At 39.4% G+C, this 16910-nt stretch overlaps 1 protein-coding gene across 1 annotated transcript in view; it reads right to left on the reverse strand.

The window, feature by feature from the left end:
- cftr (CF transmembrane conductance regulator) overlaps positions 1–16910 on the reverse strand; it is a 151631-nt gene that overhangs the window by 79205 nt on the left and 55516 nt on the right. The window contains exons 6-10 of the mRNA XM_072267581.1: positions 14912–15075; positions 10098–10223; positions 6684–6930; positions 4566–4658; positions 2967–3149 (exon numbers count right to left, since the gene is read on the reverse strand). Of these exons, the coding sequence (XP_072123682.1) occupies positions 2967–3149; positions 4566–4658; positions 6684–6930; positions 10098–10223; positions 14912–15075 (813 nt within the window). The remainder of the gene's footprint in view (positions 1–2966; positions 3150–4565; positions 4659–6683; positions 6931–10097; positions 10224–14911; positions 15076–16910) is intronic.

The raw sequence follows: 16910 nt of genomic DNA on the forward strand, positions 1-16910 counted from the left end.
GGAGAGACTGCTGTGTCCAAGTACACTGCCATCTTATAGAAGGTAGGAGAATCAGCTTGAGAAGGAAAATAAATCAGGGAGAGCAAATGGTGGAACAGACTTGATGAACCGAATGGCCTAATTCTGCTCCTATATCTTTTGGTTCAAAGTTCAAAAGTAATTTTATTATCAAAGGACATATATATCACCATATACAACCCTGAGATTCATTTTCTTGTGGTCATACTTAATAAATCCATAGAATAATAACCACATCAACTTGGGTGTTCAACCAGTGTGCAAAAGACAATGAATTGGCCAAATACAAATAGAAAGATAGAAATAATAATAATAAATAAATACGTAAAAACTGTCGAGAACATGAGATGAAGTCCTTGAAAATAACTCCATAGTTTGTGGGAACATTTCAATGATGGGGCAAGTGAAGTTGAGTGAAGTTATCTTCTTTGGTTCAAGAGCCTGATTGGTAAGGGGTAATAACTGTTCCTGAAGCTGGTGGTGTGAGTCCTGAGGCTCCTGTACCTTCTTACTGATGGCAGCAGGGTGGTGCAGGTCCATGATGATGGACGCTGCTTTCCTGCTACAGTGTTTCATGGACGTAGATGTACTCAATGGTAGGGAGGACTTCACGTGCGATGGACTGAGCTGTATCCACTACTGTGTGTCTCCCTCCCCCACCAAACCTTACCTGCTTTGCTGCTTAATTATCAAAGTTACTTTTTTTTGGCCTTAGTTCTTGGTGTAGCTGTCACTTCCATAAGAGAGTGATTCAAGGTTGAACTTACATTGGTTAAACGCACTTTGAATTGCAAGTTCTCAATCTAATCAATTTCCTTATTCACATAGTTTATTGAATGACTTCATTTTTCAAAAGACAGAACAAAAATACTTGTTTTAAATATTTTTAAAAACATGCGGCAGTTATTTGAGTGCTATTGAAGGGTATCAGCCCAAAACATCAGCTGCTTATTCCCCTCCATAAATGCTGCCTGATCTGTTGAGTTCTTCCAGCATTTGTGTGTGTTGCAGTTATTTTAATATTTACTTGCTTTATTGCTGTAGGGCTGGCATCCTGAGGGTCAAAATTATTTGTTGGCTGTTAATGCTATCAGTGGGTCCCAAACAGAATCAGAATCAGGTTTATTATCACTGGCATGAGATGTGAAATTTGTTAACTTAATAGCAGCAGTTCAATGCAATACATATTATAGAAGAAGAAAAAATAATATTAATAATAATAAGTAAATCTTATTCAGTATACTTTATACAGTATACATATATTGAAAAGATTGAAAATCATGCAAAAAACAGAAATACTATACATTTAAAAAAGTGAGATAGTGTTCGTGGGTTCAATGTCCATTTTAGGAATCGGATGGCAGAGGGGAAGAAGCTGTTCCTGTATCGCTGAGTGTGTGGCTTCAGGATTCTGTACCTCCTACCTGATGGTAACAGTGAGAAAAGGGCATGCCCTGGGTGTCGGACTTCCTTAATAATGGACGCTGCCTTTCTGAGACACCACTCCTTGAAGACGTTCTGGATACTTTGAAGGCTAGTGCCCAAGATGGAGCTGACTAAATTTACAACCCTCTGCAGCTTCTTTCGGTCCTGTGCAGTAGCCCCCGCCCCCCCATACCAAACAGTGATGCAGCCTGTCAGAATGCTCTCCACGTTACGACGAAAGAAGTGTTTGAGTGTATTTGTTGACATACCAAATCTCTTCAAACTCCTAATAAAGTATAGCCATTGTCTTGTCTTCTTTATAACTGCATCAGTATGTTGGGACCAGGTTAGATCCTCAGAGATCTTGACACCCAGGAACTTGAAACTGCTCACTCTCTCCACTTCTGATCCCTCTATGAGGATTGGTATGTGTTCCTTCATCTTACCCTTCTTGAAGTCCACAATCAGCTCTTTCATCTTACTGATGTTGAGTGTCAGGCTGTTTTTGCAGCACCACTCCACTAGTTGTCATATCTTACTCCTGTACGCCCTCTCATCACCACCTGGGATTCTACCAGCAATGGTTGTATTGTCAGCAAATTTATAGATGATATTTGAGCGGTGCCTAGCCACATGGGTATATAGTGAGTAGAGCAGTGGGCTAAGCACACACCCTTGAGGTGCACCAGTGTTGATCATCAGCAAGGAGGAGATGTTATCACCAATCTGCACAGAATGTGGTCTTCTGGTTAGGAAGTTGAGGACCCAATTGCAGAGGGAGGTACAGAGGTGCAGGTTCTGCAACTTCTCAATCAGGATTGTGGGAATGATGGTATTAAATGCTGAGCTATAGTTGATGAACAGCATCCTGACGTAGGTGCTTGTGTTGTCCAGGTGGTCTAAAACCGCATGGAGAGCCATTGAGATTGCATCTGCTGTCGACCTATTGTGGCGATAGGCAAACTGCAACAGGTCCAGGTCCTTGCTGAGGCAGGAGTTCAGTCTAGTCGTGACCAACCTCTCAAAGCATTTCATCACTGTGTAGTCTGTGTAGTCAGCTCCATTAAAGTAGTTGGAACTAAAGCGAAGTTAATGGAACTGTTGAATATGTGTATAACAGGCAGCCAACATTTTCACACATGTTAAGAACAACCAAACAACTATTATTTCTCCACAGAATCCATGATCATATGTACCATTTATCTACAGGGGCCATTTTCCCTTGGTCATGTTCTACCTCAAGTGCTTTGGCATGGATTGGAATGGTATCGTCAGTATTATAGCCATACCAGAGCTGACTTAAAGGGATAATTCTCATAGTGTATCATTACAAACAAATTGACAGATATAAAATTACTGTTGCATGCATACATAGACCTATTCTCCACAAATCTCTAAATCTCAACAAGTGTATTTAACAGTCAGTACTGCCTAACTGTAAAGCTTATCCTGTGAATTTAAGATTGCTTTCAGAAGTGGCATGGAACCATTGTGAACAAGCTATCAAACGCAGTGACTCTTACCTTGCCAGATCCCGTGGATCCAGCCACGGCCAGCAGTTCTCCTTTCTCTAATTTAAAGCTGATATTTTTCAAAACAGGAGTAATGTGCAGAGAGAAGTTGCTGAAAACCAGTCCTTCATCGCCATTTCCCATCTTATTCTCAGAATCATTCCGTTTCACTCTTTCAAATAACTCTCCAATTCCCTGTTTGTTCACAAAAACATTACATTTGATAATGCTCATGTCCTTTAATTTTTTTTGTACATAAGTATTGCAGTGCATAACCAAATATCCTAACTTTTCTTTAAAGCATTATTTCTCCATTCGAGTCCACTTGACGAATGGTGACTATTTTCCCCAATTCCCTGATGTGCCAGCTCAAAAATAGCACAGTGTTGCAGTGTGGGCTTGGCGCAGTGGCACAGCCAGTAGGGCTGCTGCCTCACAATCCCCAGACCCTCAGTTCAAACCTGACCTCCACTGATGTCAGTGTGGAGTTCCCCCTGTGGGTGCTCAGGTTTCCAATGGCTTCCTCACATATCCCAAAGATGTAGGGTTAGTTGCCTTTAGTGAGTAGGTGATTTATAGAATCTGGGGGAAATTGAGGAGAAGATGGAACAACTAAAATTTTACAAGTAGAGAATTTGTAGAAGTATGTTTGATTCAGCCTGTGTGTGATGGGGGGGGGGGTTGAAATGTGAGAACACCATTCACTTGAATGTGTTCAATACTTTTAGATCAGAAATACTGAAAATGTTTTTCCCTTGTGGGGAATTGCTTGGTGTAAAGGCCGATATGCTTGTGTAATCACGAGGAAATCTGCAGATGCTGGAATTTCAAGCAACACACACACAAAAGTTGCTGGTAAATGCAGCAGGCCAGGCAGCATCTCTAGGAAGAGGTACAGTCGATGCTTCGGGCTGAGACCCTTCGTCAAGACTAGTCAGGATTACTCCTGACGAAGGGTCTCGGCCCAAGACGTCGGCTGTACCTTTTCCTAGAGATGCTGCCTGGCCTGCTGCATTCACCAGCAACCTTTGTGTGTGTTGCTTGTGCAATGTTCTAATTGTGACTTTAAGTATAGTCCTCAGTGGGTTCATGACATAGAAAATAAAGATTCCATGGAAAAATGTTTATAATAAACTGAAAATAACTTTCAGCTTAGAGAATAAAGACTAAGGTCTATGGTCTGAATTTGAATTGGAACGGATCAGTATTTTATATATGGGTATATTCATGTTCTAGTTAGTAATCTTCTGCAATGTTCCATATGCCTGATGTAATATGTTATTTGTATGTAATTATGTGCTTTATTTATAAATATACACTATAAAAAGAATAATGAGCACTTATTTATTGCACTTACAATATAGGATGTGGCAGTGAATAGATTATAACCTTGGTGATAATCTTCTGAAAATCATGACTCATATCAGTGGGATTTCTGAAAACTTGAGCTTTCGGATTTTGGATCAGACTATGGATATTCGGAAGAAGGTCTTTAACTGTATGTCATTTAGCGGCTTCAACACATGAACTGGTTTGCCTCGGAATTTATATACTTGCAAATCTTCATGAAGAATTGAAAGCTTCTCAATGCTTTGGAAAACTAATTCTCACCTCATCCCAAGATGCTGTGGCATTTTCGACCTCGACCTCCTTTGTCGTCAAGTTGTATTCCACTGCTTTATGTTCATCTTTATGTAGGAAGTCCTGAAAGACAAAATATTATTGGACCCTTGGTTGTTGATATCTGAAGGTTGGGCACAGGGCAATGACCATATTCCATCTAAGAAAATCAAAATTTCACAAACTAACAATGGAGAATATAGAATCATAACTTGAAAGTGGCCCAATTAATTTAGAATTTGCACTTCAATTTAAAAAAACATTCATTATTGGCATCTAAATTAATTCTACTGAGACATTTACGAAATTATATTTATAAACTGTTTCACTCGAAAACAGTACTTAAACTATATTTATACTCTTCGTATAACTTTCAGCATAGATGTATAAAAATGAGTTCCATTAATTTTTCACATTATTAAACAGCATTTAGGAGTTCTCATCTTGCATAGCATTAACTTTCACAAAAATAATGCCATCAATCTTCAGTTTAGTGGAGATGAAGATAATGACTGGTGTTCTAATTTTAAAAGACTAATTTGATTCAGGATTCAAGTGATTATACACCTCATTAGTTGTTTTTGAATGAGGACATTCTGTTTTAGGAAGGTATATGAATTACTGTATGCTGCTAAGAGACTAAATTCATCAAAATATTCATTTGTATTCTTGGAAAGAAGAGTTGCATTCATCTCTAAGTCTCTTTTATCACTGATGTAGAGTTACAGTTTTAAGATCTTTCTTCCAAGAGGTTGCATACATCATGTCTTCAATATACTACAAAAATTACTTTGCTGTATACACATTACAAACATCAGGACATTGGTCCGTTTGGTATTTTATAACTTGAATTTAAGATACATCTTGCAGTAAGTATAATCTTAAAAGATTTGCAAACCAAAACAATTTGTGTTATAATAGAAAATCTTTTCTCTCCATCTTACTTATTTCAATTAACAGTTTAATATACCTAGTTCAATAGTTAACATAAGTCTCTTCTGCAAGAGAATACAGATGAATACATTGACTATCAAACAATCTGCTGGAGGAACTCAGTGAGCTGAGCAGACTCTGTGGGGGAAAGGAATTGTCCTGATGCACAGTTTTAAACAAGAATTTTTGAATTCTTCTCCTCCTAACCCCACGCCCTACCACGCAGATGCTGTTCAATCAATGAGTTCTTCCAGCAGCTGGTTTATTGTTCCAGATTCCAGCATATGCGGTCCCTTGTATTTTACTTAATATAGTCACCAACTGAATGAATTTAATCTCATTTGAGAAACACGGTAATCAAAATATTTTCTTATAACAGTCCTTCCCACTAGTAATTATAACTATAATTAGTAGAGTGGCTTTGACCAAAGTTACTTATAGCCTGATAAAGCACTTCTTTTGACTCTTCTAGCTTGTACAGAATAAGTTCAAAGGAGGTTCACGAAAGGATTCCAGGATTGAAAGGCTTGTCATATGAAAAGCGTTTGATGGCTCTGTGCCTCTACTCACTGGAATTCAGAAAATTGAGGGGTGACTTCATTGAAACCCATCGAACGTTGAAAGGCCCCATTAGAGTGGATGTGGGGAGGATTTTTCCTTTGGTGGGTGAGTCTAAGACTAGAGGACACAGCCTCAGATTAGAGTGGTGTCCTTTTAGAACAGAGATGAGGAGGAATTTCATTAGCCAGAGATTGGAGAATCTGTAGAGTTTGTTACCACGGGCAACTGTGGAGGCCAAGTCATTGGGTATATTTAAGGCAGAGGTCAATAGATTCTTGATTAGTCAGGGCATGAAGGGATATGGGGAGAAGACAGGAGATTGGGGCTGAGAAGGAAAATTGGATCAGCCAGGATAAAATGGCGGAACAGACTCGATGGGTCAAATGGCCTAGTTCTGCTCCTATATCTTATGGTCTTATGGTAACAAGATGCTCATGTTATCAAATAAACATTCGATAAATTGCTGGACATTTTGATTTTGTCCCAGTAAGATCCACAGCCAAGAAGGAGTGCTGAATATCTATTAGTACGAAGAATATATGATATAAAATGTATGCTTATTTTGAAGCATTAGGACTTTTATGTCCCATCCACTACGTTATTCCACTAACATACCTGTATTTTACGTATAACTCCCAAAGAATCATACCATATTTGTATTGAAGATGGAAACTGCCTGGTAACTGTCATTCGAAGGACGATGTTGTACGATATGGTAGTGAATATCCTACGCAGTTTTACGGTATGTGTGAAAGCATAAGGCACCACAGACAGAAACACAACAAAAAAGCCGGAGAAAAAGAAAGCTGAACTGCTGAAGTATCTGCAGTAGGCAACTTTTCTGGTCAGCTTTAGTTCCACCCTGTCAGATTACAATGAACACAAAATAAAAGTTACATCAGAAGCACTGAATTATATATATGTGTGTTATCTCAGGATAACTTACATTAAACAAAGGAGTATATAACAATTTAATTTTTATGTCTTGAGGTTGGGGGCAATATATTGGGAGTGGCTAACTAACAAAATAGAAAGCAGCAGTAAATGAACTGATTTCTGATTGGCAACTAGTTAAGAGATGGAACTGCAGAGATTGGTGCTGGGGCCACAATTATCTCTAAATTAGATTTATGACTTTGGTGAAGGGAGCTGGTGTTCTGTTGCTAAATTTGCTGATAGTGAGGTGCAAAGTGAGGTGGGTTAGCAAGTTGTGAAGAGGACACCAGGAATCTGCCAAAGAACAGGGTTGGGTAAATGATAAGCAACACACATCCAAGTTGCTGGTGAACGCAGCAGGCCAGGCAGCATCTCTAGGAGGAGGTACAGTCGACGTTTCAGGCCGAGACCCTTCGTCAGGACTAACTGAAGGAAGAGTTAGTAAGACATTTGAAAGTGGGAGGGGAGGGGGAGATCCAAAATGATAGGAGAAGACAGGAGGGGGAGGGATGGAGCCAAGAGCTGGACAGGTGATTGGCAAAGGGGATATGAGAGGATCATGGGACAGGAGGCCCAGGGAGAAAGACGGTGGGGGTGGGGAACGCAGAGGATGGGCAAGGAGTATAGCCAGAGGGACAGAGGGAGAAAAAGGAGAGTGAGAGAAAGAATGTGTGTATATAAATAACGGATGGGGTACGAGGGGGAGGTGGCCCTAACCCTAACCGTTATTTATATACACACATTCTTTCTCTCACTCTCCTCTTTCTCCCTCTGTCCCTCTGACTATACCCCTTGCCCATCCTCTGCGTTCCCCCCCCCACCCGTCTTTCTCCCTGGGCCTCCTGTCCCATGATCCTCTCATATCCCTTTTGCCAATCACCTGTCCAGCTCTTGGCTCTATCCTTCCCCCTCCTGTCTTCTCCTATCATTTTGGATCTCCCCCTCCCACTTTCAAATCCCTTACTAGCTCTTCCTTCAGTTAGTCCTGACGAAGGGTCTTGGCCCGAGACGTCGACTGCACCTCTTCCTAGAGATGCTGCCTGGCCTGCTGCGTTCACCAGCAACTTTGATGTGTGTTGCTTGAATTTCCAGCATCTGCAGAATTCCTCGTGTTTGCGTGGGTAAATGATAAGTTTGGCAGGAGTATACTGTGGAGAAAATGTGAGGTGGTTCACTCTGGTAGGCAGAATAGAAAAACTAATTATTATTTACATGATGAGCATACAAAATCTGTTGTACAAAGAAATTTAATAGTCTCAGTGCATGAAACACAAAATGTTTCCATGCAGATTCAGCAAGTAATTAGGGAGAGAGTAGCTGAATATTGGACATTACGGCAGGAAATGTTGATGAACTTTTACAGAGCCATAACTCCAGTGAGTGTAATAGTCATGAGTAAAGTCAAAATAGACATTGGGAATCAGGTGATTGGTGAGCAGGTGCTACCTGAGAGTTCTGTGGATATTTTGGATGTAATTAATTAGACTGGATTTGACCAGGACATACCTAGGCCATTTTTCAAGATTGATGGGCGTTTGCCAAAGTTATAATTGTAGTGAAGCATCTTGGCTAGAGACACATGTCTAGCTCAGGTACACAGTTCTTTAGTAATGCAACTAGCATATTGTCCCATGACCACTGTTGTATTCAAGGCACTTGGCTATTCTTTGACATCATATTGGAGTAAACTAAATCGGCAGAAGGCATTTTTTTATGCTCTTAGCAAACTCAGGTGGAAGCCTTACCTGACACTTCAGAGTGAACACGGTTGTGATTGATTCATCTTTGTCTCCAGTAATTATATGAAGGGCCTCACAATCGGTGAGGGTGGGAAAGCTTTTATTGCATTTGGAGAGGATGAAGGATTCACCTACAGGCTATGCTTATTGCCATTCTCTAATTAACTTCAGGAAAGTAGCAGAGAGGGAAAACTTCAGTCTGTGTTCTGAAGCTTTTTAGGTAGGATTGGTAGCCAAGGTTCCAAGAGTTTTGTTCAGCTATAATGAAGGGAGGTTATGTATTTTCATATCTGGATGATAAGGGATAGATTGGAAGGTTGTGTGGCAAAGACAAATACTACAGTTTCTAGAAGTCTGAAATCATAAAAAAGAGAAATGGTAGGAAATACTCAGAAATACAGGAAGGATGTGTAGCGAGGGGAAAGATGGAGAGAGAGAGAACGAGGTGGAGAGAGAGATAGATGGAGAGATGGAGAGAGAAGAGTGAGGGAGGGAGAGAGAGATGGAGATGTTGATGGTCATTTCAGTTTCTCTGAATGTTGTAGACAGTGGAAGAGTGTTGGAGATAAGAGGTAAACACCCGACACCTATGAAAGAGTCATTGAGATGAAGCATTAACTCTTCACTGATCCTGCCTGACTTGTTGAATAGTTGCAGCATTTTCTGCAGTCATTTTCTCAAGTGCTTGCTGTCATTTTCTCCTCAGCAATTTGTGAGTTTCAGAGGTGCAGTCAAAGAAGTCTTCAAGGTATATTACAGTGCAACTTGCAAGGACATTCTTCTGACCTGAAATGCCTCTTGTGGATGGAAAGTACGGTATACTTAAGTTGATTATTAAAATGCCAGGCAGAAGCTTCATGCCAAGCTTGAGTGCTGTTGACCTGCACTCACGCAACTGAATAATATTTCATCACACATCTGATTTATGGATCATGGGAAATACTTGGAGAGCCAGGAGCCACAGAATACTGAGGCTTTGTTCTTAGAGCCATAACATTTTCATGGCTGGCCCAGTAGGTTTCTGGTCAATGGGAAATCTTAAGATGATAGTGATGGGGAATTCAGTAAGGTAATGCCATTGAACATGCTAAATGGATGTAAAGTAATTATGAATTTCAGCGTTTATATCACAGCAGGAAAGTTGCTTGGTCATGCAGTCTACTTTACATACAATGATTCTTTCATTAACACTAAACATAGATTGAAAATGAATAAAGTCATCCCAAAGCAAATTGACAATTTATGATTAATTTGATTTAAATAGCATGAGAAAAACAGTTTGCATGTAATATGTTATTTCATACGTTAGTTATTTTCATATAAAATAATATGAGTGAATCATATTACAACTTACTGTCTTATGTTATTAATAATCTTTTCCATTGCATCTTCCCAGCAATACACTTTCACTGACTGCATATTGTCAATAACTTCAGAGGTAATTGCAAGTCGTTCATTTATTTTTCCTGCACGTTTCTCTCTGTTTATTGATAAAGAGAGAACAAATTAGTTTCTGTTCATCCACACAATTGTACTTATTCTGATTTACTTATTTATGATCTCCATCCTGATAATGATCTCCTGTTCATATCACTTTTCCAATAAATGCACTCCACAGTCTGAAAGGGGAGAAATCCGATTGCTGCAAGCTTCTGTCAGTGCTGCTACGTACCTGCCCAACAGGTATGCAAGGGCAGCACAGGTGAGATAACTGTTCAGTGTCCCCTCTCATTTGGACAGTAGGCCATTTCTACCTTGTGCCTCTCATTGACAGCTGAACTGTGTTTCAAAGCTCAGAGAGAGAGAGAGAGAGAGAGAGAGAGGGAGAGAGAGAGAGAGAGAGAGAGCGCCTGTATGAGATGTCAAAGTTTTTGGGATGGGCAGTAGTTTCTGATGGACTCTGGAACATGGTTTCTGGGAGGCGTTGCTATTGCTTACATGGAGGGTAGTGGAGGTTGATGGTTTTGATGGAACAAGTGGGGGGGGGGGAAGAGTTGATACTTTTCATGCCATTTGTCCATGGGAGGGGCAAGGGAAGGCTTTGGGGTTCTAACATTATCTGTCATTCATTCTTTAGATTTTTTTTCTGTTTCGTGGATGTCTGTGAAGAGTAAGAATTTCAGGTTGCATACTGCATACATTCTCTGATATTAAGTTGAACCATTGTTGTCTGCATCAATCCAAATCTATTCTGATGGCACAGTCTGTCAGTAAACCAATACACATTGGAATGGCCCTAAACATTCCATTTAGTATTTGTTGATATACCACAGGACTCTATTTATTAACATAAAAAAGAATAAAACAAAACACAGACTTTCATTATAAACACTCATACTGTTTGCCATCAACTTCCTTCTAAATACAAAATAAACAGTAATCTCATGGATGAACACCCTGTCCAAACAACATTCAAAGCTACACTTGTTACATCATACAGCACAGAAGCTGACCCATTGAGCCTCAAATCCACACTAACCATCAAACACCCATTTACATTAATTCCAGTTTTTTATTCTTTTATCTTCCCATCAACCAAAAGTTTCTTCAGAAACATAAAGTGTAAAAAAGAAGTGACAGCGGATATCAAACTGCTGGAAAATGATGCTGGAGAGGTAGTAATGGGGGGGGGGGGGCGACAAAGAAATGGTGGACGAACTGAATAAGTATTTTGCATCAGTCCTCATGATGGAAGACACTAACAGTATGGTGGAGTTCCAGGTGTCAGGGGTCATGAAGTGTTTGAAGTTATCATAACTAGAGAGAAGGTTCTTGAGAAACTGAAAGATATGAAGGCAGATACGTCACCTGGACCAGATGGTATACACACCAGGGTTCTGAAAGAGGTGGCTGAAGAGATCATGGAAGCATTAGTAATGATCTTCTAAGAATCACTAGATTCTGCAATGGTTCCAGAAGACTGGAAAATTGCAAACGTCACCCCACTCTTCAAGAAAGGAGAGAGGCAGAAGAAAGAAAACTATAGCCCCATTAGTCTGACCTCAGCGGTTGGGAAGATGTTGGAGTCAATTATTAAGGATGAGGTCTTAGGGTATTTGGAGGCACATGATAAAATAGGCTGTAGTCAGCAGGATTTCCTCAAGGGAAAATCTTGCCTGACAAATCTGTTGGAATTCTTTGAAAAAATAACAAGCCAGATGTTGTGTACTTGGATTTTCAGAAGGCCTTTGATAAGGTGCCATGCATGAGGCTGCTTGTCAAGCTATGAGCCCATGGTATTACAGGAAAGATCCTAGAATAGATAAAGTAGTGGCTGATTGGCAGGATGTAAAGAGTGGGAATAAAGGGAGCCTTTTCTGGCTGGCTGCCGGTGACTAGTGGTGTTCCGCAGGGGTCTTTAAGTTTATGTTAATGTTTTGGATGATGGAATTGGTGGGTTTGTTGCAAATTTTGCAGACAAAATGAGGATAGGTGGAGAGGCAGATCGTTTTGAGGAAGTAGAGAGGCTACAGAAGAACTTCGACAGATTAGGACAATGGACAAAGAAATGGCGGACAAAATACAACGTCGGGAAGAGTATGGTCATGCACTTTGGTAGAAGAAATGAAAGGTTTGACTATTTTCTAAATGGAGAGAAAATGCAAAAAAAAATGAGGTGCAAGGTGACTTGGTAGACCTTGTGCAGGATTCCTAAAAGTTCATTTGCAGGTTGAGTCTGTGGTGAGGAAGGCAAATGCAATGTTAGCATTCATTTCAAGAGACTAGAATATAAAAGGAAGGACGTAATGTTGAGACTTTATAAAGCACTGGTGTGAACAGCTTTAGGCCCTTTTTCTTAGAAAGGGTTTGCTGGAACTGGAGTGGGTTCAAAGGACGTTCACGGGAATGATTCCAGGATTGAATAGCTTGTCATATGAAGAGCATTTGATGGCTCTGGGCCTGTATTTATTAGAATTCAGAAGAAAGGGGGGTGACCTCTTTGAAACCTATTGAATGGTGAAATGCCTTGATAGAGTGGATGTGGAGAGGATGTTTCCTCTGGTGGGAGAGTCTAAGACCAGAGGACACAGCCTCAGAATAGAGGGCCTTCCATTTAGAACTGAGATCAGGAAGAATTTCTTTAGCCAGAGAGTGGTGAATGTGTGGAATTCTTTGTCACAGGTAACTGTCGAGGCCAAGTCTTTATGTATATTTAAGTCAGAGGTTGATAGATTCTTGATGGGTCAGGGCATGAAGTGACATGGGAAGAAGGCAGGAGACTGCAGCTGAGAGGAAAATTTCATCAGCCATGATGAAATGGTGGAGCAGACTCAATGGACCAAATGGCCTAATTCTGCTTCTATATCTTATGGTCCTATGGCCTAACTTCTCCCAGACTTTACCGGTCACTAGGGGAAATTGACACAGGCAAATTAACCTACCTGCTTACAGGTCTTTGAGATGTGGGAAGAAAATGTAGCACCCAGAGGAAATTCACATCGTCACAGGAAGAGCGTGAGAACATCACACAGAAAGCACATTGCTTCAGAATTAAACTTGACTCACTGGAGGCTACTATCTGAATCACGGAACTGCCCCAGACTGATTATTAAATTAATGAATCATTAGCAGAGGGACATTATGATAAGCTAATGATTGTTTTAATTGTATTGTTAGATTAATTTTAAGTTCTGAATCATACAGTCAATTTTCAGTATCTTTTAGTGTTTGTCCACTGTCAGTTGTGCAAAGTGCATTCATCTGATATGTAATTACTTTCTATGAAACAGTAGTTCAAGTCTTGCAGGTGTTATTAACTATATGGTCTTAAATGGTCCTTTACTAACTATCAACCATGTGGTAATGATGGACATATGATACCCTCATAAAGGCAAATAATCTGGGAGTTCTTAACAGCAATTTTACTTCAACTGATATATTCATTAGGTATGAGAAATAATTCATAATGCTATTCACAACTACTTGCCCATGAAATTCCAAATGACAAAACTTTTCAACAAGTGACACAAATTGCAATATAACTATTTCTCCTACTGGTTTATAATGTACTTTGTAGTCTTGTGTGAAACATTCCTTCGTTTCCCACTTTGTACTTAAAACTTTGAACTTTTGACATGTTAGCACTGCTACTAGGTACAAATTCTGTCATTTGAATTTATTACAATAGTGTTGAACATAGACTAAGTGCATTTACTGAATTAAAGCCGAAATTTGTTTTCAAAATAAAATAATGGCGGTCTGCAAATTATTCAGAAATTTCTGGTCAGGAATATAAACCCCATAAGGTTGCAAAATGACAGGAAACACTCAGTAATGTACATCACCCAGCTGCAAGCTTTAAAAGAATGACAAGCTGAGTGGGTTTTTTTTTGTGAATTTCAAGAAAGTGCTGCATATCAACATTAATTCTCAATGAGACCTCACAGAAAGTTTTGGCAGACACATAATTTAATGATCAGATTGATATTTTTGCATTACACTCAACTCTCTGATGCACAGAAGAATAACTGAAACTCTGCAATCTCAGTCCTGTAGCAGCAATTTATTTCCACAGGATGCTAAATTTAATAATTAAATCAGTATGATTTTTAAAATTTTACTTTTGTTTTTACTATCTGTCTCTATTTCTGGCTCCTAATTCTATTTAGCTTTCTTCATATTCCTGTTACTTCCAAGTCACACTGTTCCCGTGTATTTAATCATCATCATCATTATGTGCTGTGTTATACGACTTGGGCGATCATGGTCTTTTCATGACTATGAATGACCTTGGCAAATTTTTCTACAGAAGTGGAGTGCCATTGCCTTCTTCTGGGCAGTGACTTTACAAGATTGGTGACTACAGCCATTATCAGTACTCTACAGAGATTGCACGGTTGTATAACCAGGCCTTGTGATATGCACTAGCTGCTCATATGACAACCCACCCCCTGCTCCCATAGCTTCATGTGACCCTGATCCGGGTTGGGGGGCGGGGGGTTGCTAAGCAGGTGCTACACCTTTTCCAAGGGTGACCTGCAGGCCAGCAGAGGGAAGGGACGCCTTACACCTCCTCTGGTAGAGATGTATCTCCAACCTGCCACCCAGTGCATTTAACAGCCATGCAAACAAGCAGAAAGGAATTATTTGAACACTTAATGTTACAACGGCTATTAAAATATTCCTCAGTTATGATTTATGACAGGCTGATTCCATTAAATTTATCACCTGTATTGCATCATCTTCTTCCCCAGCCAGGCTTGGAAAAGAGCAAGCATTATTAAGAAACCCAATCCACAAAATGCAAATTCGGTCAGTTCATTCCAGAGCAATCCCATTAAAAGAACCACTTGCACTGGTGCAATCCATACATAGTGGGCAACTGCTACACCCTGAAAAGAAAGCAATGGACCTTGTATTACCAGGCGTTTTGTAATATTAAACACACAACCACACATAGATGCTTTACTTAAATACAAGGACAGACAATGGGTAAACTGTCATTCTATACTCTTGCATTTGGATGATGTATAACATATCCAAAAAAAGCTCCAACCTCGGTGCCACAGTTGCTGAATTCAGTTTATTTTATAGAAGACTTCAGATCCTTTATCAAAGGAGCTGTATTCAGGGTGTTCATCAAGAAACCCTACTCACTCTGCCTCCAGACGGCTGCCTCATCAGTCAATGAATGTAAATTCCAATATAGAGCATCTGAGTCATTAAAATACAGCAAGGAGCAGGTTACTAATCCAGTTGCAAAATCTAGGGATGAAGGTGCTGGGGTCTGGAGGGGAGAGGGAGTATGTTTCTCTACATCTGACAATACCTGGTTTCTCTAGCTGTAAACACTAGCAGCCCGCCTGCATTAAGTTAATGATGCATTGGAGTGGTGTCAATGATTGGCTTCCTGAGTGGAAATGGAATTGAGTTTCATTGCACCTTTGCTGGTAATTTACCCAAAGCGTCCAAGCAACATCTATTGTAGAATATGGACACCAACAAAAGAAAGGAAAACAAAAGTTGCAAGTTAACAATGTGGGAATAACGAGAGAGATGGTCTACCTGTATAATTTAAACCCTTGTATGAAAAATGCAGATTTCAACATTAGATGCTTGCAAATTTTTGCTGAAGTACATGGCAAAGTACTTCTTAAAGATCTAATCAAGGAAATAGGCATTGGGCTAGATAAGATATTGAGATGGCTAATGAATGTTTTGATTAAAGAGTTAAATTTTAACCAGATATTGGAACAAAAAGGTCTAGATGGTGAAGGTAATTTTAGTCAGAGATTACAAACCAATTATGTTTTGGGTCAAATCTTTCCCAATTAATTTAAAACTACTATTATGTAGCTTATTATTTGAATTGGTGGTTTAAGATGATACTTTACATGTAACTTGAGTTCAACTAAACAATGAACTTGTCTGTGATACCTCACTGAAAATTAATGCCATGTGCTAGACTTTCAGAAAAGCATTTTGGTTCTGATACCTTCTGGAACATTTGCAGGCAGAAAATTAATTAGCATGAGGGAGCTTGGTGAAAGATTGGACAAAAGTTGGGACTATTACTAAATTGCTAATTTGCCTTCTGAATTAAAAATGGTACACAATACAAGGAAGGAGATATTATACTTCCACTAAAATATTCAGAAGTGGCTTCCTTTATATTTCCTCTTGGCATGGAATGTTTCATTTAGAGAACCATGAAATGAGTTTTGAATTATTTTCTAATGAAGTGAACTTAATAATAAACAATTGGTAATCTGATCTTAGCAATGATTTGAGAGTTTCTTCCATATAGTTTCAGTTGGTCTGTTGAAGGCAGAATCAATATTTCCAACGAGATCACTGTGCCTTTCACCAAGAAAAGGCTGGTGGCCACTGTGAAACCTAGTTATAGAAAGTTGAATTATTTCTAAATCATTAAGATTTATCATTATCTTAATTATCATTAAGAGTGATTAATGGATATTTTGTCTGTTTTTGATAGATTAGGCTTTAAATGGATGTGAAATAAGGAAAAAGACTTTGCCACTTCTCTCATTGAATTTTTTTCAGTACTGTTGAACTGTATTTTAAAAAATGGAAGATTGAGTATCGCTGTAGAAAAGTTTGGATGAGAAACTCTATAACCTGCCGTGATGCAAGAAAAATTGCACTCTTCGGGAAGCTGTTAAATGGCAAAGATCTCATAGATTACCTTCCAAAACGTCACTGGGGC

Source organism: Mobula birostris, chromosome 9, assembly GCF_030028105.1.
Source record: "Mobula birostris isolate sMobBir1 chromosome 9, sMobBir1.hap1, whole genome shotgun sequence".
Lineage (NCBI taxonomy): Eukaryota > Metazoa > Chordata > Chondrichthyes > Myliobatiformes > Myliobatidae > Mobula > Mobula birostris.